The 25,141-nt window shown below is 44.0% G+C and overlaps 1 protein-coding gene across 1 annotated transcript; it reads right to left on the reverse strand.

Moving 5' to 3' along the window:
• Window positions 1-14,032: 14,032 nt before the first annotated feature.
• LOC136530739 (coatomer subunit beta'-1-like) lies at window positions 14,033-24,274 on the reverse strand. Its single transcript, XM_066523461.1, has 24 exons — window positions 24,079-24,274; window positions 23,934-23,954; window positions 23,770-23,831; window positions 23,597-23,651; window positions 21,215-21,251; window positions 20,805-21,130; window positions 20,580-20,711; window positions 20,348-20,496; window positions 19,259-19,327; window positions 18,576-18,726; window positions 18,440-18,496; window positions 18,079-18,267; window positions 17,458-17,598; window positions 17,303-17,377; window positions 17,009-17,185; window positions 16,817-16,908; window positions 16,620-16,736; window positions 15,996-16,110; window positions 15,798-15,869; window positions 15,316-15,512; window positions 15,141-15,234; window positions 14,926-15,032; window positions 14,569-14,713; window positions 14,033-14,363 (listed from the first exon to the last, which is right to left on the reverse strand). The coding sequence occupies exons 1-24, from the start codon at window positions 24,079-24,081 to the stop codon at window positions 14,238-14,240; spliced, it is 2,709 nt and encodes a 902-aa protein (XP_066379558.1). The 5' UTR covers window positions 24,082-24,274; the 3' UTR covers window positions 14,033-14,237.
• Window positions 24,275-25,141: the final 867 nt, after the last annotated feature.

Here is a 25,141-nt window from a genome sequence, read left to right on the forward strand (position 1 = left end):
GGGGTTCCCAACAATAGCTATAGCAACTGTGTTGGCTTTGATGTTCTGGTGTTGTGGGTATTTTCTGTGTTTTAATCTACGTTGGGTAAGTTTTCAGGTCTGGTTTCTCTTATAAACTAAGCTAATTTTATTCTTTTTAATTGAAAGGCAGAGCTCCTGCCATTACTTTAAAAAAAATGTGCTAGCTTTAGCTGTGAAATTTTCTAATGCAACAAAGCTTCAATCTTTGGTGTCAAAGACAACTGGAATTGCAAAAGGATGCCAACGCTTGCAAACCTAGATAATATAAAATGTATGTACACTCTTCTGCTCGCGAATAGTTGAAAACTGCATATGCTAATTTGTTATCCGGTATGGCCGTATGGGTTCAGAATGTCGTAAAATAATCAAACATTGATTTTCAGAAAACCAACGATTCCGGAATGGATTCCGGATTTCCAGAAAATAATCAAAAAATTGTTTTTCAAGAAATCGGATAGTAGTTTCCGGATGTCCAGTCTTGACCGAATATCCCGTATCTGCGCTGACGATTTCGCTCTAAACTTTGTTTTCTGCATATTCAGTCCTAACCGGGTGTCCGAAAATTGTCGGATCTTCACGGTTAGATCTATTTGTTTTCATGTTTGATTGACTGTTTGCAACATTGACATGACCTCTTCTCTTTTCATTTCATGAACAGATATCAAGCCCCTTCCACAAGGCAGTGGACGAGTTGTTTGAGATCAATCTGGTCCTCGCCGCCCTCTTCCTAATCGCCCTTGCGCTGACCATGGTGCGCAGAAGGTGCTGAAGCTAGCCGGGCCCTGCGCCGCGAAGCTATTCGAGCACTACGAGCTAGTTGTCACCGTCACCTTCTTCTTCATCTTCGTCATGTTCGGCTGAACACAGCGACCTGCCAGGGGGGCTCGTGCCCCTTACTGTGGCCGAGCCTGTGGAACCCCCTTAGATATACTTATCAAGAGAGAAACTATAACCTACAAAGATGTCCTCCATGGCGCTGTGTGGGCTCGCGAAGGTGAAGGTGGCGTGAGCAACAACGACACCATGCATCGACATGCACCCGCTCGCCAGAAGGTTACTGTGCGGTTACATGGTGCTCACACTCCTCTTGGACTTGTCGGTTGGGATTGGGCTGCTCACCTACAACTACGTGCTGGAGGCCAAGGTGACGGTATTCTCGTGCCTTAGCGTTGGCGTTTGCTTCTCCTTCTTCGGCTCGTACGCCGCCACCGACGTGTGCACGTACGTGTCGGCTAGGTTTCACAACTGGATTCAGGTTCTTTGTCGAGTGGCTGAGGCACTCGATAAAGACTAAATTGCATTTGGCAATTTGTCAAGTGCGACACTCAGCAAAGAACACACGGCAAAAAATTGATCGGCAAAGCCCTCTTTGCCGAGAGCCCCGGGGGCACTCGGCAAAAAAAAGCGACCGTCACGGCGCCGGCCCCGTTGACGGTCGCTTTGCCGAGTGCCAACCCTGCAGCCACTCGGCAAATATTTTTTATTTTTTTAAAAAAAATTCTTTGCCGAGTGCCCTCTATCCGATACTAGGCAAAGATGTTTTATTTTTTTCTAAAAATTATTTGCCGAGTGCCCCCTGGCCGGCGCTCGGCAAAGTTTGAATTTTTTTTAAAAAAAAAAATTCTTTGCCGAGTGCCCTCTAGCCGGCACTCGGCAAAGTTTGATTTTTTTTTAAAAAAAAAATCTTTGCCGAGTACCATAGTCATGGCACTCGGCAAAGCTGAAAAAATGGTTTTCCGAGTGCCAATTTTTTCAGCTTTGCCGAGTGCTGTGACCATGACACTCGGCAATGGGGTCCTTTGCCGAGTGCAACACTCGGCAAAGTGACCCAAAACGGTAATTTTTAATTTTGTTTACATTCCATCATGACAAGTAAATTCATACAAACATATATCATATATATATCTCATCCATCACATATATATTTCATCCATCCACACATCCATCCGCACATATCACATCTATCACAATATATATCACATATATAATAATAAATGCTCAAGTCCATCCAAATAAATCCACAAGTCCATTACAAGTCCATCAAAGTCCACAAGTACATCACAAGTCCATCACCAAGTGAACAACAAATGAAAAAAATACAACGTGCACTCATCTCGGACACTGCGACTGTGGTGAAGGCCCAACTCCATCATTCGTAGGTGCATGAGGTGGATTATTCGAACCACCGTCAGATGAAGATTGCACAAAGGAGAAAAGATTGCACGTGAGATAGGATTATTTGGATAGCTAATCTAGGAAGATAGAGGTCATACAAGCAAAGCACAAGCGAAAGTAAAAAAAACTTTCATACTCACAGGAGTAGCTGCAGCTGCAGGACGCGGAGGCGGAGGTGGAACCAACAGCCCAGCTGGCAGAGAGAAGCCCACACGTTGTCCAAGCCTTTGTAGGAACTCCGTAATGTCCGTCAGCCTCTGAGCCTGCGCCTGTCGCTCGGCCCGCTCGGCCTCCAGCTGGCCCGCCATCCTCTGTTGCCCGGCCTCCAGCTACTGACGTTGCCTCATTTCTTATTCTAGCCGGGCCTGCAATATTTCACTCCAATGTTTTAGTAATGCAAAGTTAATTAAGGTGTGTAAAGATCAATGTATGACGAGTAAAATAGGAATAACCTCGAGTGCGTCGATCCGGTGCTGTGCAGCGGTCGGCTATTTGCGAATGGCCGGGCTCTCGCTCGTGCTCCGTGCTCGGATCTGAGAGAGAGAGGAAGTAGAGGCCGTGTCGATGACATCGTCGCCAAGCCAGAACCGCCCATGCTTCTTGCCTTGCCCCGCCCTCATGATGGCCTCTCCATCGAAGTCCTGGGTGCTCGGATCGTGGTCTGACCCATGGAGCGACCTCGCCACCTCAGTGTACTCACTGATGCGGGAGTGGACGCTCGGGTTCGTGTATGCCTCGGATGGGTCCTCCAGGTTGAAGGAGACATCGGATGTCGCCTTGCCCTTGTAGGCCATACACCATGCCTGAAAGTCCGAGCAAGCCTGGCCACTATGTGACGCCGACTGCGAGAAAGACAACACGATGATTAGAAATCAGGCAGAACTGAGCGTCACAATAGATTAATGAATTCGCGTACCCATGCTTGTTTGTATCCAGTGAGGCTGCGGCTGCCTTAATGGTGTGCTGGACCTTGCATCTGCAAACAACGGTCCCGGGCATCCCTGTGCATCTTGAGGTACTCCTCCGTGAACCACCTCTCCACCATCATCGCCCAGCACTCGGGATACGCTTGGCACCACCAGGGAATCATCTACACGTCATCAAGTATTGGACATATAAGAAGATCAAATTCAATCAACTTAATCTCAAAACGAATCAATATTGATGTTCTTCATTTACCTCAAGGTACTGCTCCCGGGTCAGCTGCATCTCTCTTGCGTCTTTCTTGGTTTTCCTCTCTCCAAGCTTCGACCCGTAGTAGGTTACGATGGCCTGGATGCGCACCTCGTGATGCATGTCGGTGATGAGTTTTTTATAGGTTTTGGTAGTCACCTGCTCCGCCCTGGCCTCAAATCCCTCCTCGCATCTGTAATAAGTCTGCATACAAAAGCGATGTATCCATTCATTATTTCAAGAAAAGTCCAATGAATGCGACGTATTGAGCAATGTTGTGCGAGGGAGACTTACCCAAAACTCTGCCTTCACTCGCGCCGCCTTGTTGGGGTACTCCGCATCGAGGGCGACGACGTAGTGGTCAAACGAGTAGGCCGGCTCCGTCTTCGATGCGTACGTGACAATGCCGGGGAAGTGTTGCCTGCACAGAAGACCCAGGATGCTGTTGACTAGCCGTGCGCTACCACCCGACACAACCACCTAGTTCCTGCACAAGTGATTAAGAAAAATTATTAGTTTTTTTCATCATATCATATGAAGTAGTGGTGATAACATATAAAGTTACTTACTTTTGCCCTTCGGGGTGAATCACTGGGCGTTGGTGAGGAAACGGAACCTGTGGGGGGCTCGCGGGACCTCGCAAGTAGACACTCGAAGAGGAGTTGGAGGAAGCGGAACCCGTGCCTACCGCCTCCCCCTCCTCCTCCTCGTCCGTCTGCCAAACCAACTCCTCGTCCGACTCGTCCACGGGCGCCACCTCTTACTCCAGCTCCTCCTCACGCGGCGTGGGAGGAGATGGCCCCCTCCTGCGGCTGGCGGACCTCCTCCTCCTCTCCGATCCCTCCACCGCCCCCTCCACCTCCTCCTGCAGCCGGCGTGGTCTTTGGTAAATCGAGTTCACGGACCTATGACGGTCGCCCACCATCTTTGTTCAATCACCTGCAACAAAAAAGAAAAACAAGACGTAATTAGAAATAGGTGTAGAAATGAACAAAACATAATTACAAAAAACATAGTAATACATGTATTAGAAATATATGCAAAAATGAACAAAATATAATTACAAAAAACATAGTATTACATGTATTAGAAATAATCTTCATGATTAAGATTAGCTGGATCATAGGTCTCGTCATCACTATCAACATTGTCCAACTTATCAACACTATTCGAAGGAGGAATGTTGTCTTTATTGTCATTGCCTAAACGTAATCGCTCAAGCATTTGTATGTCCTTTAGATTTCGCACCTTGTCTCCAGCGTCCTCGTCATCATCCCTTTCATTGTCTACTTACATTCCTATCTCTTCGGTTAAGTCTATGTCAAACCTCCCTTGTAGCCCCTCTTCTTGATAGAACTCTCCATCATATGTGTTTGGGTTGAAGTTGTAATCTTCATCGTTTGGGACAGGTAGTTTATCGTGTGGCGATACCTTGTGCACAATAGACCAACCCTTAATATGCTCGGTGTCTTTGCACGCGTATGACGTATAATAAACCTGGACGGCCTGTTGAGCCACAATGTAGACATATTTTTCTTGATAGACAGAATCCTGTCGAATCTCGACTAGCCCAAGCTTAGGGGTCCGTCTCGTTACTCTAGGATGAAACTAGTGGCATTTAAATATGACAGGAGTAAGAGATTTGGAACCATAGAATGATAGTTCGTAGATTTCTTCAATTCTTCCATAATAGTCGAGTCCATCAGTGCCGGGCGTAACAACTCCGCTGTTTGTGGTTTTCGATTGGGCCGACTCTGCTCGTAGCTTGCTGTGTGAAAACGATATCTATTCACGTCATAACCGGTAAATGACTTGACCCTAACGGCACAGCCATTTGCAACCTGTCTTAGCTCGTTACTTATAGGCGCATCAGTTTGGGCTTTCTGTTTGAACCAACAAATGAAATCGGGGCTCTCTAGTCCCGCACCTTGTGAAAGAAGGGTATCATTTTCTTACGGGGTAGGTTGCCTTGATCCATGCTAGGATTGACGAAGAAATTCCCTGTACCAACGAGAAACAAGGGGGTTGGACGAAGAAACAAGGACATACGGTGAAATGAAACAAGTTCATTCAGAACTTACCCAGTGAACGGCTGCACCTCGACAAGGTTGGTCAACACATATTGCATGATACTGCGCCACTCTTCATTTTTCAATTGCTTAGTGGCCAATGCACTTGCGCTTCCGAGTTGCCCTTGGAAAAGGCTGAGGTTCGATTCATTTTCGCCAGCATTGTAATGAGAGGGTGGATTATAAACGCTAGGAAGGTTCTCAGTGTAGTATTTCTCTATGAAGTTCGACACCTCCTCTAGAATGTATGCCTCTGCAATGGAAGCCTCAATTTTGGCTTTATTTCTACATTTTTTGTGAAGAGTCTTCAGACATCTTTCGATTGGATAGCACCAATGGTTCTGCACGGGCCCCCCGTCCGTGCCTCATACGGGATGTGCACAATCAAATGCTACATCAATAAGAAGCAGTCGGGTGGAAAGATCTTCTCTAACTTACAGAGCAACACGGGTGCCACTTTTTCCAAGTCATCAATGACGGTCCGAGAGAGCTTCTTGGCACAAAGCTGGCGGAATAAGTAGCTCAACTCTGCCAGGACTTGCCAGACATGCTCCAGGACATAGCCTCGAACCATCGCCGGAAGAAGCCGCTCAATCCATATGTGGTAGTCATGACTCTTCATCCCGTTGACTCGCAGAGTGCCGAAGTTCACTCCCCTCTTTAGATTCGTTGCATAACCATTAGGGAACATTAGCATCTTGATCCATTCAAGTACTTCCCTCCTTTGGTCCTTTTTCAAGATGAAATCGGCCTTAGGCCTTCTCCAGGTCTTGCCACGACTAGGAGGCTGCATCTCTTGATTTGGTCTATCGCACAACGTTGCTAGGTCCACTCTCGCCTTAGGGTTGTCCTTAGACTTTTTAGTGTCTATGAGTGTTGCCTAAAGTGCCTTGGCGATATTCTTTTTAGTGTGCATTACATCAATGTTATGTGGTAGAAAAAGGTCATTGAAATAGGGGAGCCTCATCATGCCCGAGATATGAGTCCACATATGTTGCTCACCATATCCCACAAAACCACCTTCTTCATTGGGCACGAGAGCATCTATCTGAGCATGAACCTCGGCACCACTCATCATCTGCGGTGCAGGGTTTGTCACTTTGACACCTTTCGTAAAGTTCTTGATGTCTTGTCTGAATGGATGGTCAAGAGGTAGGAATTGACGATGTCTGTCGAACGATGAATACTTGCCACCCTTCTGCAACCAAATGAACCTCACACCTTCCTTGCATATTGGGCATGGGAACTTCCCGTGAACACACCAGACGCAGAATATCCCATACGCCAGGAAGTCATGCAGGGAGTAGTGGTACCAAACATGCATTTTGAAGGTTGTCTTTGTAGCTCGATCGAATGTCCATACCCCTTCGTCCCAAGCACGGACCAATTCATCAAACACGGACTCCATGAACACACCCATATTACTCCCTAGGTGTCCAGGAATTATCAACGACAAGAATACGTTATGTCGTTGAAAAGAGACACCGGGGGGAGATTAAGGGGGATAACAAAGACGGGCCAACATGTGTATGGGGCAGCCATCATTCCATAAGGATTGAACCCATCTGTTGCCAGCGCGACACGTATATTACGAGCCTCATCTGCTTTGTCACGATGTTTGTCATTAAAGTGGATCCAAGCTTCACCATCAGATGGATGTACCATCTTATCAGGATTGTATCGTTTGTCATTTTTGTGCCATGTCATCTGTTTCACGGATTCCTCGGTCATGTATAGTCGTTGGATCCTTGGTAGGAACGGAAGGTACCGTGGGATTTTCACAGGGATCATAAGTTACCTCTTTTGGCCATCATCAGAGTCTACCTCTAGGTACCTGGAGGATTTACACTTTGGACAAAACTTTGCATGCTCGTGTTCTTTCCTAAATAGGACGCACCCCTTCGGACAAGCATGTATCTGCTCATACGGCATCTTAAGTGCACAAAGGAGTTTCTGTGACTCGTACATGCTCTTTGACAGAATGTGGCCCTCCGAAAGCAGGGTGCCAATCACGGCCAACATCTTATCGAAGCCTTCTCGACTCAAGTTTAACTCGGACTTCAACCCCATTAAGCGTCCAATGGCATCCAGTTGAGACACCGTTGACCGATCGTGAAGGGGTTTCTGTGTTGAGTCCATCATGTCATAGAACGCCTATGCGGCTGCCTCCATCTCCTCCTTCTCACGTCCCTCATCGAACTATCCTTGGTGAAAGTCATCTAACATGTCTGCTACCCCAGCATCAGCATCAAAAGCCTCCACCCGTGGTCTCACCACCTCCTCTCTCATACGATGGGCTTCACCATGGTGGACCCACCGGGTGTAGTCCGGCGTAAATCCATTCTTCACAAGATGTTTACCCATTTCCACCTTGTTTACCCTTCTCCTGCTTCCACATTTGCTGCAGGGACACAAAACTAGGCAATGTCCTTTAGCAGCCTTACCAAATGCACTGTTCAAGAAAGCATCGGTCTTGTTCATCCATTCCGTGGTGTAATCACTCTGACTTCTCCAGCTCGTGTAGATCCACTGACGGTCATCCATCCTCCAACATATGTATCAGCGAGTAATGTAACCATCAATTGCATCTACATGGTGTTCCTATTGTCTAATAGGTGAGGATAGGTCCTAATCCCACCCGTGGTTGCATAGATGAGGTTAGTTTCCATACTCTACTCCTATCCGAGACATAATTTCGGCAGCACCTCCCCGCTGTTCTCCAGATACACGTCCTGCCAAAGAAGAGTGTGTATCCGGAGAACAACAGGGAGGTGATGCCAAAACTCTGTCTCGGACCGGAGCAGACCATGGAAACTAACCCATCTACGCATCCGCGGGCTGTCCAAAAAACGTGGACAATCCGAAACAAATACGGTCATAGATATGCAAAGATCTGCATACCTCCAACCGTATCTCTTTCGAACGGGAGACGCCTAACTGGGTTACGCGATCTACGACCATGATACGGAAAGAGGGGTTATACCTAGGGTGGCGGCGGAGTCAGGCTAGCGGGGCCATGGCGGGTCGGTGCAGTGGCGAGGTGACGCGGTGCAGGCAGACCGGCATGGCGATGGGAACTCCGACTCGGCTTCGACGGGCTCTTCTCTACAAAAATGGAACAAAAACTGTCATTTAAAAAAAATCGGTAGAACCTCCCCTGCACGGTGAGGTTTCCAAAACCTGCAAAAAACAACAGCGCGATGGCTGACAAGCACATATGTCTTAAGAGAAGCCATGTAGTTTGGATATCAATCCATGCAGAAGAATATATCCAAGTAGTACCACTACTTCTACTACTACTTCCACCATTGCTACTACTACTACCACTAGTTCTACTACTACTACCACTACTTCTAATACTACTACTACCACTAGCACTACTACTACAACTAATACTACTACAACTATCACTACCACGACAACAACAAGAGAGAGGTCATACCTGACGGGCGCCGGGGGTAGGGGCGGGTGGCGTCGGGGTTGGGGTCGGGGTCGTCGGAGTCAGGAACGGGGATTGGCACGGGCGGCGTCGGGGCGGGTGGTCCACGGTGCGTGGCCGGGGGCAGGGCCGGCTCCTACTCCTCCTCCTCCTCCTCCCCTCCTCCACCCGCCGGCATTGGCGGGCCAGCGTGGGTGAGCTGGCCACGCTCGGCCACACGCGGCCACGAGGGCGGGGACTGGCGAGGGTGGGGGCAGGCGTTGGCGCGCGGCGCGAGGAGGGGCTGCGGCGGCGGCGGCCCGGTGGCTAGCGGGCGCGCGGGCGGCCGGGTGGCGCGGGCGCGTGGGCGGCCTGGCGTCGCGGTGGCGCGGGCACGCGGGCGGTGGCGCGTGCGTGTGTGCGTGTGTGCGGGGTGTGTGGGCCAGCCCAGCCGGCGGGGTTAAATCCCCCCTTTGCCGAGTGCCCCTGATCTGACACTCGGCAAAGGTTTTTTTTAATTTTTTTTAACCGTCTCTTTGCCGAGTGTCACTGGCCTAGCACTCGGCAAAGAAGGATTAATTTTTATCATAGCCTCCACATATGATATCACGACCTCTCAACAAGTTTCATAATTTTTGGACTTCGTTTGCTTTTTATAGAATTTAAAAACACTTCGCACGCAAGTTCGCAGTCATGTTTCGTGAACAAGATGTCCGAAATTTTGGGTCCATTCCTGGATACGGCCTCACACTACACTCAGTAACATGACTATCATTTTTTGAATCATTAAATTCCATTATTCGTACCACGTGCAGTTCAAATTTATATTTTTTGAAAAATTCAAGTAAACGAAATAAAAGTAACTAAATATATCAAAAAGCCACAAAAAATCTCTGAATTCTAACGAGGAGTTCCTGGTACTTTAAAAGGGCTGCACAAAAAATTTGGAGGCCAAAAACAAAAAAAACTTTGCCGAGCGTCGGGGTATGGCACTCGGCAAAGGGGGACTTTGCCGAGTGCCAAGAATAAGGCGCTCGGCAAAGAGGATTTTTGAATTTTTTTTAGAAATTTCCTCTTTGCCGAGTGCTTTCACATGGGCACTCGGCAAAGACCATTCAAAAAAAATATTGAATCTTTGCCGAGCGCCGTGTCAGGGACACTCGGCAAAGTAATTTTTTTGCCGAGTGCCTAACAGCAAGCACTCGGCAAAGAAGAACGTGGCCGAACACCGTTACGCGGGGTAGCCTATGCCGAGTGCCGCGCTTTTGCCGAGAGCCTGGCACTCGGCAAATAAGTCATTTGCCGAGTGCCCTTTTTTGCCGAGTGCCCGACACTCGGCAATGAACTCTTTGTCGAGTGCCCGATTTTTGACACTCGACAAAGCAGTTTGCACTCAGCAAAGACACTGTTTCCAGTAGTGTTTCTCTGGGCTTTGGTGTTTTGAGTATTTCTATCTGTCTGGGAGCCGTCATGCATGCTCATGCCCTAAGTTAGCATCGGTAGTCTGTGTGTGGACTCTAGCTTGAACGAGACGCTCGGCCAGCCCTTAGATATCCTTATCAGGAGCTCGCTGCTTGCGTCTATATCTTGGAGGCTCGCAACTATGACCAAATCTATAACTAGACCCACAAGTGTAAAAATATCTCGTTAGTCTCCTTCTACCTCCGGACTACCCTCTTCCCCCGACCTATAGCCAGCTCCGGCTGCCTCCTTGCCACCATGTTCTCTCTCCCCATCTCCTTCCCGATGATCCCCAGCTCACCCCTCTGTGCTGCCGCCCACCGTGTCCGGAGGCGAGCTCGCTTAGGCTACACCCATTCTCCCCTTCGGGCCCAGAGTCAAGCTCACCCAGGCCATGCCTCGTCTCCCCTCCTCTCCACCACGCCTAGAGGTGAGATCGCCCAGGCCATGCCCCCTTCTCCTCACTCGCCAGTGCCCCAGAGGCTCTCCCTCCTCTCTATCCTTGGAGGCCAAGATCTCATGCAAGCAATGCGTCTGTGGCAAGCTCACAATGTTGTGTGCCTGAGGCTGAGGTTGGCCCAGCCCCCTTCTCCCTCCCTCCCATGGCGACCGTATATGGATCCTCCCACCACACGATGGTAGCAACGCTATGGCTTAGTCTGACATTCAGCACATCTAAGGACGGATGGAGGTGAGAGAGAGCAGTGGAAGTGGAAGAAATGATTTCTAATCGGAGCGGGTTCCATGTATGGGAGCGGGTTATGTATAGGAGCTGTATCGGAGCGAGTTCTGTATAGGAGCGGTGGCACAGGGTACGGAGCATGTCAGAAAATTATACGACCAACTGGAATGCATGTTGAGGTATTATTTTGCTTTATCATTCAAAATAGTAGAGGTAGGTAATTTATATAAAGAAAATTAGGTCTTTCATAATGTCATAAGGTGTATTAGATACAAATTTATTAGGGGGGTCATTTTGAGTTATATTTAGTGAGTAATTAGATGTACATTTATGGTTACTTATGTACTTTTTATGATGGCAGAGTTGGCTAATCTTTTCATAAAACATGATACATCTAATAGCTATAATTGGTGATGATTATTAGAGCCTATGTATCAAATTAAAAGCAATATGATAAGATTTATTATGGTACTCCTACATACCAGTTTATTGGTCTTGACACATCATCAATACACCCCTTCCATCCAAGTTTACAGGTTTTTTATCAATAATAATTAAGACCATTTAGACTTCATGGTCTAAAGTTTAGTTTACTACATTTAAGGTCTAAACTTTAGACCACTTTAGCTAGCTTGTATGGTTTAATGAATTAATGATCTTTTAGTGAGGTTGACTAAACTTTAGACAACATTTTAGATTGCCTGTTTGTAGCCTCAAGAGTTAAAGTGGTACAAAATTTAGTTGCTAAACTTTAGACTATTTGATTCAAACAGGACGTTAGTCAAATTATGTATAAGTTTAGAGCCTAAGGCTTGCATCAAACTCAGCGGCTTAGCGATACGAAAGATCCCGTCCACGTCAACAAAGAACGTGTGGCAATCGCGGAAGGCAATCCCGTCCATAGTGCAGCAAGTGAGCATCAGATCAGCTAGTACATGTTCGAATCTGCGGTACATCAGGCTACAGTTTGCCAAAGAATTCTAGGCAAAGAATTCATAGACTACAGTTTCAATCCGTGGCCAAGTATATATAATCTGAGTTTGAATCTGCGGGCCAAAACCAAAAGACGGCTTGAGATCTGCATGACTGAATCTGTTGGTACAGTAATACACATTCCATTCCAAATTATAAGACGTTTTGGCATTTCTAGATACATAGATTTTGTTATGCATCTAAATATACACTTATGTCTAGATACATTGTAAAATCAATGGATCTAAAAAGACCGAAACGTCTTATAATTTGAAATGGAGTGATTAGTACTTATAGTTGCTCCCCCATGGAATAAAACGTGCACGGTTCAGGAGCAGTTTAAGCCGTGCAGTGCAGGCGTGCATCATGTCCGTCTCTGAAACCTTGGCATCGTAATATGCCCAACAATAACGAATCCACGCAATTCACGAGATGCCCACTGCGCCGACGCCGTCAGAGGTCGGAACCGCGTGGCGACAAGAACAACAAAAAACCACATGATCAATCTGGAGACAAGGATAACAGGAGCAAAGTTCGATCGGGATGTTCGCTCTTGAGTGCCGAGTGGCAGGCGCATGTGCCGCCTGAGCTGTGCCTGTCATATACTATATGTGCTGACCAGACGCCGGGTTCGCTGGCGTCTCTGTCTGACAAGCAACGTACGTGCTGCTGTGCAGTGTGCGCAGTGCCCTACGGCCGGGAACGACATGGCAAGTGACGGAATGAGATCCTCTCCAGTCGCCCTCCGTTGGAGCAGCTGAGCCCAGGCACTTCACCTCCTCATGTTGTGATCGGCAACAAGGCCTGTTAAGGCGTAAAAAGCCAAACAGCGGCATTTTTCTTTTTTTGGCGCGGCCGCTACTCGTTTTGGCGCGAGGGTTGTAGCCATGAGGGCTGAGGCGGCGATCATCTACTGCTCGACTGCTCGTGCACGACTGCCGTTTATATGATACTCTGCGCTCCTAGATCTTCCTCTCTACTCAGATTTTTCAGTGTTGTCCTGTTCGCTTCAACTTATCAGACATGGTAGTATTTTTATCTCACAACAAATCAACGAACAGTACTTTTCAGCACGAACAGGGAAAGGTTCAAAGTTACAGTCATCTCAAGGAAAGGGCAAAAGATAGTGTAACACGCAAACTCAATGGAATTTTAACTAGATACCTTTTAGATATGTGCAGCATGGACCAGAAAGACAATGTGATGATTCATTTCTTTTGCAAGTCTGTATGGATGCTTCTTGCCACATGGGCAATACATGTGATGATTCATCAATGCATTCTGTTTCCATTCAGAGTTTACATATCAGAGTTTATCAATTCATCTCTTTTGCATCACATTCGGAACTGTGCATTACGCGTCAGATCGGAGCAGTACATGCATGATGGCCACACATACCAAACCAGTTCCTGAGCCAACTGAACCTCTGGAGTAATACTCAATTACTCCCTCCGTTCCAAAAAAAAAAAACGCAATTCTAGCTTTAAACCTGGACACGAAAAACGCAATTCTAGCTTTGAACCTCGACACGACGCGTGTCCAAGTTCAAAGCTAGAATTACATTTTTTTTTCCTGGACGGAGGGAGTACCAAAATTCTATCTAAAAGAGGAAGACAGGAACAGGAGATGTGGGGAACACAAAAAATCAAGCAACGAGAACTGCAGAAGTAGAGTAGAATTATAGATAAGTATGAAAAGGAGATGTAATCATGGGAGGTCGCCAGCAGCTTGCTTCCTGCACCTTGACCCTTCATCGCGGGAGCTAGCTGCAGCCGTGGCGAGCAGTGGCGCACTCCTGCACGGCACACGTGTGCACAGCAGGCGACACGAGGGGGTGGGAGGCGACGTGAGGGGACAGGGGCTCGCCGGCGAGCAGTGGCGCATCTCCTGCACAGGAGGCAGTTCGAGGGGGCGGGGGCTCGTCGCCGGCGGCCTGCGAGCGGGAGGCAGCGCGTGTGCGCAGGAGGCAGGCGCCGTGCAACCGTGGGAGGAGTCTGAGGCTAGACAGGGCAGATAAGGGAGCCCTTGTTGGGCTGGGCCGTATCCCAGAGGCTGATCGTATCAGGTCACGTACTCGATATTTCCTAAATTAAACAAAAACAGGATACTCGGATGATACGTATCCAAACCGTATCGGTGACGTATCCGATACGCGATACGGCACCTTCCTGACATACCCGTGCTACAGTACTATTAAAACTAAAAAAATTCAGAACAGTGAATCACCATAGGCAAAACTTGGGGTTTCCACATTTGCCAAAGAATTCTAAGCAGACGAAGCTCCTTCATTGTCCGTACCCTGCTGTTCCTCACCCTCATCCCTATTTACAAAAACTGTCTCTTCAGGTTCATCAGCATCATCTGTGTTCTGCATTTCATTTTCTTCCAATGCCTGAACAATTTTATTCATTATATTCCAAAAGGTAACAAAAATTACAGTCGTCGACAAGGAGAAATAATGAAATAATAGCATATCAATCAAGACATAAGGAATGGGCCGATGTGAAAATGGATCATAATAAATATCAAGTTCCTAAGAAAACTCCATAGTGCATAAATGAAAATGGACAATAAGAAGCAGAATGCACATGAGATACCTGTTGATCAGGTTCTCCATTTTCCTCAGCTGTATCTTCAAGTTCCTCATGCTCAATGACCTGCATCCTTTTGAAAGCTTCCACAAGAGTCATGTCTGACTTCTCAGCATGATTCAAGTACTGGTCAGCAGGAGGATAATGGCCCCTGCACATAAAGACTTATGTTATTGCAAAATTTTTACTTAATCAAAAACTGTGAGGTGGTCAGGGCTCAAGACTCAGAGCAGATGCAATAAAATATTGGTGACGTTACTCTTTGGAACCAATAAGCAGTTTCTGTGATTCAATGTTTTTTTTAACTTCTGGTGTAAGCAATATGCTAGAACAAAACATAGTAGTTTGTGTGATAATGTGTACCTCTGAGAAGCAATGCTTTTTTCTACAGTTAGAGCAACCTGCCAGTCTTCAAATAAATTTGGATATTCAGAAGGATCTGCCAGAGACTCTGCAGCTTTTGGATTAATCTGCATACAATGTACAGACAAAAAGGATAAGATAATAGCATGATTTTTTTTTCGAATGGCACGACACTTTTCAGTAAGAAGACTAAGATGGGAACATTAAGAAATTACTTTACTGAGGTCGTTTCTCCAAATTGCTACTATCTCTGGTACTTTGCTAGGAAGATATGATCGTGCCATTAATGCAGCTTCAGGTATACGGTTACTGCAGAATACACAAGATAATGTTTAGCTCTAAAAGAAAGAGCACCAAAACAAGGATTTAATCACAGCAAACAAGATTTACCTGTCTACAAGCAACTGTATGCAATCTTCCACTTTACCAAGCATAAAAAGGCAGAGGAAAGCAACATTGTTTTTTCCATGTTCTTTTGCCAAAGAAGCAAGCTTTTCAATTCCTTCAGCATCTCCAAGAGATGAGTACAGTAGCAACAAGCCACTTAAATCCTTCGCTTGAAGAAGGCATTCCTCCGCCAACTCTAGCTGCAATGTAGAGTTATCATTCACGAGCTAATACAGATAGGATATGTTCAATTTAGGTCATGTCTCAATTGACATCATTCCGATTCGCATGGAGAGTTTTGGCAAGGAAAACATGTTCCGTTGAAGTTTTGAGAAGATTAAAGGCCCCGACCCAAAACTATTTGATCACAAAAAAAAAACAAACGTCACAACACACAAGAGGCATTCCATTCTTGAAAACTTGTTTCTTAGCAATGTCGTTATTTAAATGTCAAATACAAACTTTCATAAGGTTTAAGAGCCAACCTTGCCTGTGGACATGGCGAGTTCACCCAACTGCTTCCATTTAGATTGACTTTGTGCTTCTATGGCGATAGCCTGCACAGTAAATAGGCATGAGAGGTCTTATAATATATGTTAGTAATTTTGCAGCAATGCAGTATACAATACCTCAAAATATAGTCTACGGTATTAGAAGAAAATTAGTGACAATATAATCAGTACCTTTGCAACTTCTAATTTTCCAAGCTGCACAGCTAAGTCAAACTTGTAGTCAGCATCGGTGGCTATCTCAAGAGCCTCTTCCAACATACCTCTCGATTCCAAAAAATGAGCAACACTGTCGTATGAAAGAGAAACAAGAACTGAGGTTAGAAGAGAACAGACTCTAAATAAAGTTGGACAAAATACACAAAAAGGGCGGAGAAAACTAAGTATATTAATTCAGTAAATTATGAACATACACAAGATAAAAAACAATATTTAGTTTTTACTCCCTCTTCCAAATGATAAGATGTTTTGGCTTTTCAAGATACATTACTTTTACTATGTATCTAGAAATAGTGTATATCCAAGCGCACAGCAAAAACTATGAATCTAGAAAAGTCAAAACGTCTTATAATTTGGAATGGAAGGAGTACAACATAAATATACCCTTAAAAGGAGTCTATTTAGATATGGCATACATCAGGACAGTTATGTGACACTGATATATATACATCAATTTAACATATAAGCTATCTTCCACGAAACAGAAAATGAGCCTAAAAGCAAAGACAAATTAGAAAAAAAAAGGAGTATACAAAAAAAATCAATTTATATTTTTGGAACAAACAGGTAATCACAAACCTATTATATTGCGCCTTTGGTATGGACGATAAAATTTCATTTGCATGTTCCAAATCCCCACGCATCACAAGGGTCTTGTACTCAATCAAACTCAGAAGTAATGTGTACCCAATGACACTGTACCAAGCTTATATGTCAGTCACAGAAATTAACAGATGCTACAAAAGAATGGAAGCATTGGTTTCGAGAAAACGCACTTAAACTCCTTGTCAATAAGATAAACTCGACTTTGGTTCGCAAGATATCCCAATAGGTACATAGGGCGATCCAAATGATACATTGTAGTGACCTGTAAGTATAAAGCTTATAACTATTGAAGTCGTGACACACATAATGCCCATATAGAGAACTTAAACAGAAGAAAATGTTTTCGAGTAGACTATATTTACCTCACCACCAACGCAATAATTTAGGCGCGACGATGAGTTGTTATAGATAAAGCAGTCTCCAACCCAAATTCCAGTTCTCACTCGCTCATTGACCTCATGAAGCAGCTCAAAAGCATCTTCGACACCTTCTTCGTCCACAGGCTTTCCACCTTCTAGATAAGATGCAACAATATCTCTCTACAAAGCACAAATCATACAATCATTTTGTGTTATAATCCCCATGCATCACAAGGAGGTGGGTAAAAGAAGGAAAAAGAAACAAGATAATAATCATTTGAGGATACGATATCTTACATTGTACTTGAGGATGTAGAATGATGTATCACTTGCTATTGCAACTAGGTCACCACTATCAGCCCAGTAAACGTTCTATAAACACATGATAAAGGTTAATAGTAAACTCAAAACATACAAAATTTCCACCCAAGAAAAAATAATACTTGACTCACCTTAACATTCACATCGATTCGGCGTATTAGACTACAATCAGCCCAGTCATAAAAGCAGATGAAGTCACTAGAACACATAGCCAACAATACCCCACCAAAAATACGCTCTGCTGAAAATGAAGGGCGGATAGTTTTCTTCTCCTAAAAAACCAGATAATTTAAGTCACAGGACACAATTAGAATGCCAAAAGATTACAATGTGCTTTTTTGTGAAATAATTAAAAAAAAAAGAGGCTAGATCACAAACTTCACATTCTCTTCTACAACTCCTACAGAAGTGATATGGCTAATAAAGGTGAGCGGGCAAGGGACATGCAACAAGCATAAGTTATGAATCTCCAATGAATTGTAAGCCTTAGTAACAAATCATGGGAAAAACTTGCTGCAGAAATCAAAGGGCACAAGTAGATTTTTTTCCAGAAACATCACTGAATAAAGGAACACATGATGAAAGAAAAGAAAGCTAGAAGAGTCAACTGAATACTAAAGGAGTAAAGGATGCATCTTTACAGACGCCAAAACTAGAGGAAATGTTTAGGTAATTATGAAAGAAAATAGAAACATGCATCTGATTAAACAATTTATATATAGAAAAACAATAAACTAAAGTAGACCATGTACCTGAAATGATTTACTGTAAGTCTTTATTCTTGATGTACTTTCCCTAATTGCATATTCTCCTTCTGATGACCAAACAAATTCCAGTGCAGTTCCAAATGATCTATTCCTCCAGGCCAGGGCAGTATAAATTATGTACTCGCCATCTCCACATACAACAACGAACCGTCCATTAGGGTTATGCTTCAAGCTCTGACCAACCAAAACGATTACTCACAATCAGATTATACACCACTCAAGATTAAATAAAAAATCAGCACTGCCAAATAAGAAAAGAAAAAAATGACCAGTTAATAACTACACTATAAACCTACAATAGTAACAAGTTTTAGAATACAAAGAATATATCAGCATCCAAAAGTACCTGTGGGTACAAATCACAGCTTCCTAACTCTTTTACAGCCAAGGGTACATCTGTGGCCTGATTTGCAAAATACAATAACCTGTTAGACAAGTGCTTGCTAAATTATTTCATTTTATGCTGAAACAGACCAACTTACCTCAAAGCCTGCACCGACTGTCTTGATATTTACAGTTTGTATTTCATTATGTTTCGCCCAAATGATTTTCCCACTGGTATCCATACTTGCTATGGGTACTTCACGGCCCATTTTTATCATAATGGTCCCCTCGTCATAACCAATCACCATCCTAGACAGTAACCAAACAGTATACTTGTTTCAGTATTAGAAAATACATAGTGGGCCCGTAGGCAACTACATAAGGATAGGACCTACTAGATACCAAAAATCTCAACCACAGGGACAAAAGAACCCGTTGGCTGTCTTAAGAATGTGAACAACTTGAGAGCTACAAGCATGAACATTGCAAGAAAGATAGAAATGAACAGGAGACATGAAATTGTAGCAGTTGCCGCCCATCGAATAACATATTGGGTTTATACAAAGTTTGAAACCACTAAACAATCGACCATACTGCGTTCCCCGTGAGGATATCAGCTAACTAGTGTGGCCCTCTTTAAGGCAAACAAAAAACAATTTGTAGATAGCATTTATAGTTGATTTACTAGCAGAATGACACAACTACACATACATACCATTAAGAGACACAAAGTGATATGATGCTTCTAGTTCTACTCAAAAGTGAAATGCTATATTAATAGCCAGTGTCCATTATAACTGACAACACTACTGAAACAAAAGCAGAATGCAAATGATCTTACCTTCTTGATCCCTTCATGTATCCAACAGCCCAGACTCTCTCAAGGCCATAGTTTAGTGTGTTCTCAAGTCTACAAAATAGTTCAAGGTATAAAACAAAGAACATCTCAGGATATCAAAAGAGTAACACAAGCAGTGTTCAGACTCAATCAGTATAGGACATTTTCCAGATTATCACAGAGGCAAGAATAATTTAACTCAACCAACCTAGGAGGAACTAGGTGGGCATTGTAAATAAGAAGGAATAGGCACCCCAATTCAAGTTCAAGAGGACTCGAACTTGGATCTGGGTGGTGGGAGTGCACACCACACCTCCCACTGAGCCAGGCTCCATTACTAAGACTGATTCCAAAAACAAGTACTCCTTCCATTCCAAATTATAAGACGTTTTGGCTTTTCTATACATTGCTTTAACTATGTATCTAGACATAGTGTATATATCTAAGTGCATAGTAAAAGCTATGTTTCTAGAAAAGCCAAAATGTCTTATAATTTGGAACGGAGGGAGTAGTATTTGTAATTTCGGTAAGCAAAATAGTTAAACTAACCACTGTCCTTTTGTTTCACACCCTACATGTCACTACACAGTGTACACACAGAATGTAATTGTGCTATCCTGCATGCAAGACAGGTACCGACACACATGCAAAAAGGAAAAATATAATGCACAGATAGGGGTTTGGTGAGGGATGTTCAATTGCATGCTATCATAAGAAATAATACAAAGGTATCGTATCATAAAAAGTAAAATAAAGCATATTTCGTTCAATGACATGGCAGATAAGCTCATACATTTAAGTTAGCACACCATGGAATTAATAAGTTACCGTGGGTTTGAACTTTTCAACCATAAGAATAGAAAGTTAAATACCACTGTCATGCCCATAGGCCTTTACATTAAAATTAGTTGTGCCCAATTGTACTAGAAACAAGATAGTTGTTTAGCATTCTGATTTATGAGGAAGCTGGTAGATCTGTGTTTCAGGATGGAGAATTGATAATTGATAAATGGCCAAATTGTAATAATGAAAAATCGACAGACCTCTGCTTACATAAACAAGCAAATATAGAGATAAATAAAAACATGTTACCTGTAAGTTGTCGAATGCCATATACGAACTGTACCATCTTCAGATCCAGTAATGATTATAGGGAGCTCAGGATGGAAACAAACAGCAGAAATATTATGTGTATGCCCTTCAAGTGTCTGAACACAGCTCTTCGTCTGGTAATCCCAGACCTATTTTGCCATAAAATGCACCATCATAGGACTGCATAGAGCAACCAAACATTCAAAACATACAGCTAAGTACAAAAATGTACCTTTGCAGTGGAGTCATCAGAACCAGTAATCAAATAGGGCCTGTCACCACCAGTGAAGTAGTCAACACAGTTGACACCCTTTTGATGTCCATCGAGTGTGAAGTTTGGATCTGGAGAGCCCAAACTCCATATCTGCAATCTCAGAGTAAGAAGTATGAATGAACAAGATCACATCATGACTCAGTCGCAACTAACATCTTGCTGCATAATATTGTAAAGGCACACCTTTGTAGTGCGGTCAAGAGATGCGCTTGCAAAGGTGTTAATATCCTTTGGATTGAAAGTAACCTGCATCACATAGTGTGAATGTCCCTCAAATATTTGAGTGCACATCCACCCTTTATCCCAGTCCCACAGTTTTATTAGCATGTCATCAGATGATGACAGCACATATGGTAGAGTTGGATGGACCGCAACACATCTGATGTAATCAGTATGAGCCTCAAAAACTTTAACTTTGTCCATGGTATTGTAGTTGTAGACACGAATGAACATGTCGTCTGCACCAGCTACAACCCATTGTTTCCTTGAAATAAATTTTGCCGACCTCACTGAAAATAAGTTTAAAATATACATTAGCATCATCCTGATCGCCAAAAGTTCTCATTCCACGTGAATCTAAGTGCTTTGGATACCTGGCAGTTCTGAAACTTCAAATGATTTCACCATTGCCTGAAAAGGTATATACAAAAACAAACATGTTAATGAATAAAATTCTCAGAATCCAACTTTATTTTTATGGCAACAACAAATATATACTTGTTATAAGTAAAATGACAACAATGCACTGGTAAATCATATCCATTCATGACATATACATAGATCCACTAGCTGGATCCTAATTTCCCAGAAATGAGAATATTTCTTATGTCATACTCATGATTTTCACAAAATCATTTTGATTTCTTATTGTAGTACCTAAGGTAAATACCACATTTTGTACTCAAGCATACAGATCTGCAGAACTGCATGTCCATATACATGATACGCAATAGTTCGACAATGCAACTCAGACACATTGGTTCAGACCCACAATCATGAAGGTGAAGATTGGTGACAGAAATGGAACAGAAACAGGTCATCTTATACAACGATGTAAAAGGTCATTAGGTTAACACCTTAGCTCACAGAAATGCAGACTGGCTAAAAAAGGGAGGACATAATCGTCATAGCGGAGCCAATATGAAGGGTCACTCGGTGGCAAATGAAATTGAACTATCAATGGTAACCCAGGATCGAAAATTTTCAGTGTAGATTCTACAACAACAACAACAACAAAGCCTTTAAGTCCCAAACAAGTTGGGGTAGGCTAGAGTTGAAACCCAGCAGAAGCAATCAAGGTTCAGGCACGTGAATAGCTGTCTTCCAAGCACTCCTATCTAAGGCTAAGTCTTTGGGTATATTCCATCCTTTCAAGTCTCCTTTTATTGCCTCTACCCAAGTCAACTTTGGTCTTCCTCTGCCTCTCTTCACGTTACTATCCTGGCTTAGGATTCCACTACGCACCGGTGCCTCTGGAGGTCTCCGTTGGACATGTCCAAACCATCTCAACCGGTGTTGGACAAGCTTCTCTTCAATTGGTGCTACCCCTAATCTATCACGTATATCATCGTTCCGAACTCGATCCCTTCTTGTATGACCACAAATCCAACGCAACATACGCATTTCCGCGACACTTATCTGTTGAACATGTCGTCTTTTCGTAGGCCAACATTCTTGCACCATACAACATAGCAGGTCTAATCGTCGTCCTATAAAACTTGTCTTTTAGCTTCTGTGGTACCCTTTTGTCACATAGAACAACAGATGCTTGCCGCCACTTCATCCACCCTGCTTTGATTCTATGGCTAACATCTTCATCAATATCCCCGTCTCTCTGTAGCATTGATCCTAAATATCGAAAGGTATCCTTTCTAGGCACTACTTGACCTTCCAAACTAATATCTTCCTCCTCCCGAATAGTAGTGCCGAAATCACATCTCATATACTCAGTTTTAGTTCTACTGAGTCTAAAACCTTTGGACTCCAAAGTCTCCCGCCATAACTCCAGTTTCTGATTCACTCCTGTTCGGCTTTCATCAACTAGCACTACATCGTCCGCGAAAAGCATACACCAAGGGATGTCCCCTTGTATGTCCCTTGTGACCTCATCCATTACTAAGGCAAACAAATAAGGGCTCAAAGCTGACCTTTGATGTAGTCCTATCCTAATCGAGAAGTAATCCGTGTCTCCATCACTTGTTCGAACTCTAGCCACAACATTGTTGTACATGTCCTTAATGAGCCCGACGTACTTCGTTGGGACTTTATGTTTGTCCAAAGCCCACCACATAACATTCCTTGGTATTTTATCATAAGCCTTCTCCAAGTCAATAAAAACCATGTGTAGGTCCTTCTTCTTCTCCCTATACCGCTCCATAACTTGTCTTATTTAGAAAATGGCTTCCATGGTTGATCTTCCAGGCATGAAACCAAATTGGTTCATAGAGACCCGCGTTATTGCTCTCAAGCGATGCTCGATAACTCTCTCCCATAGCTTCATAGTATGACTCATCCAACTTAATTCCCCGGTAATTAGTACAACTTTGAATATCCCCTTTATTCTTGTAGATCGGTAGCAATATACTTCTCCTCCACTCATCAGGCATCTTGTTCTCAGTGTAGATTCTAGATGCGTAATAATGTATCAGAACAATCAAGTGCTGTTTGTAGCCCCAATGACCCATATACTTGAACAACATATAATGAGAGAAATAAACAAGGCGACCATAAAGTAAAGTTCTTTAAAGCTCGTAACTGAGGAAACTTAGACATGCAAAATTCTACAGCATGCCAGCCCACCAAACAATAGGCAGCACCATAGATCATAGCAACAGCAAAGACGTCTGGAATAAAGGATCCAGCATTACGAGAGAAAACCCTAATGTTATGCTTTGTTCATATCTTATTTGCTAGCATTGGTATGAATTCATGCACATGTCATTTACGGAAACCAGTTCGGGCCCTTACGGCCTTACCTGTGCCTGATAATCCCAGATGCAGACACTCCCCGAGTACAGGCTCGACAGGATCCTGCACAATGCAAGCCACGTATAGTCAACAATAAGAACAAGCACACAAAAACGGTAAGCACAAGCAGCGGCAATGGCTGAAAATTCAGTGAACGGCCCCGAACAGAATCGGAACTTACCATGGCTCCGTGGGATGCAAATCCACTGACTTGACCCTCTCCGACCGTTGAGCGAACTTCCGCTAATCACCAGTAACGAAACAAAATCAGCGCAAAATCAAAGCGGCGCGAACAGTACAAGGACGGCGTGGAGACCGAGATCCAGTGAGGTCGGGCAGGCGCACCTTGATCTCCAACCTGAGCGGCTGCGGGGAACACGAGCGGAAAACAACATTGGTCAGATCTTTGAGCAAACGCCATGCACCGGGCTCGAGAAAAACCGGCGAATGGATTGGAGATTCGGGAGCGGGCGGGTTCAGATCCACGTACCATGGTGGCGGCAGCGGCGAGGAAGGCTCCGGGTCGAGCCGAGCGACTGCGCTAAACCCTAGAGATTCCCCAGCGGCGATGGGGTGGTGGGGCGCGGCGAAGAGGGAGCGAATCCGATCGCGAGCTCGGTGGCGCAGGCGCGGCGAGCGACAGGGAGGGAGAAAACGGAAAAGGGACTGGCAGATGAGGGAGGTTTTGTGTGTAATTTAGTTACTTTTTATTTTAATCCAAATTAGCACCTGGGAATTATTGTATTGTGTTTCCCAAATTGCAAACTGTGTGCCGCACATGCATAGCCCACCATTTTTTTGTTTTGTTCATTCATGGTCCAAGGACATGCGAGGGGACATCCATGCATGCTTTTCGCAGATGATGTACTGCTAGTTGATAAAAATCGGATAGGAGTAAATTAAAAATTGAAGTTGTGGCGGGAGACTTTGGAGTCCAAAGGTTTTAGACTCGTAGAACTAAAACTGAGTATATAAGATGTGACTTTGGCACTACTACTCAAGAGGAGGAAGATATTAGTTTAGAAGATCAAGTAGCGTCTATGAAGGATACTTTTTGATATTTAGGATCAATGCTACAGAGAGACGGGGATATTGATGAAGATGTTAGCCATAGAATCAAAGCAGGGTGGATGAAGTGGCGTCAAGCATATGACGTCATATGTGACAAAAGGGTACCACAGAAGCTAAAAGTCAAGTTTTATAGGACGGCGATCAGACCTGCTATATTGTATGGTGCAGAATGTTGACATACGAAAAGATGACATGTTCAACAAATAAGTGTCGCGGAATTACGTATGTTGCGTTGGATTTGAGGTCATATAAGGCCTTGTTTAGATCCCATCAAAATTCCAAGTTTTTTCACTCTCTCTCCATCACATCAATTTTTGGACATATGCATAGAGCATTAAATATAGATAAAAAAAATAACTAATTGCACAGTTTGGTTGTAAATCACGAGACGAATCTTTTGAGCCTAGTTAGTCTATGATCGGACAAAGTTTGTCAAATACAAACGAAACGTGCTACAGTGTCCAAATTGCAAAAATTTGCAA

This window comes from Miscanthus floridulus, unplaced genomic scaffold, assembly GCF_019320115.1.
Source record: "Miscanthus floridulus cultivar M001 unplaced genomic scaffold, ASM1932011v1 fs_18_1_2, whole genome shotgun sequence".
Taxonomy (NCBI): domain Eukaryota; kingdom Viridiplantae; phylum Streptophyta; class Magnoliopsida; order Poales; family Poaceae; genus Miscanthus; species Miscanthus floridulus.

What these genes read in the sequence shown, in the direction of transcription:
- LOC136530739 (XM_066523461.1), bottom strand. An exon ending in TCGCCATGTCCACAGGCAAG is followed by an intron (nt 15,513 to 15,797) that starts GTTGGCTCTTAA and finishes TCTACATTGCAG; the next exon opens with CTAGAGTTGGCGGAGGAATG. An exon ending in GGAGAAACGACCTCAGTAAA is followed by an intron (nt 15,033 to 15,140) that starts GTAATTTCTTAA and finishes CATTGTATGCAG; the next exon opens with ATTAATCCAAAAGCTGCAGA.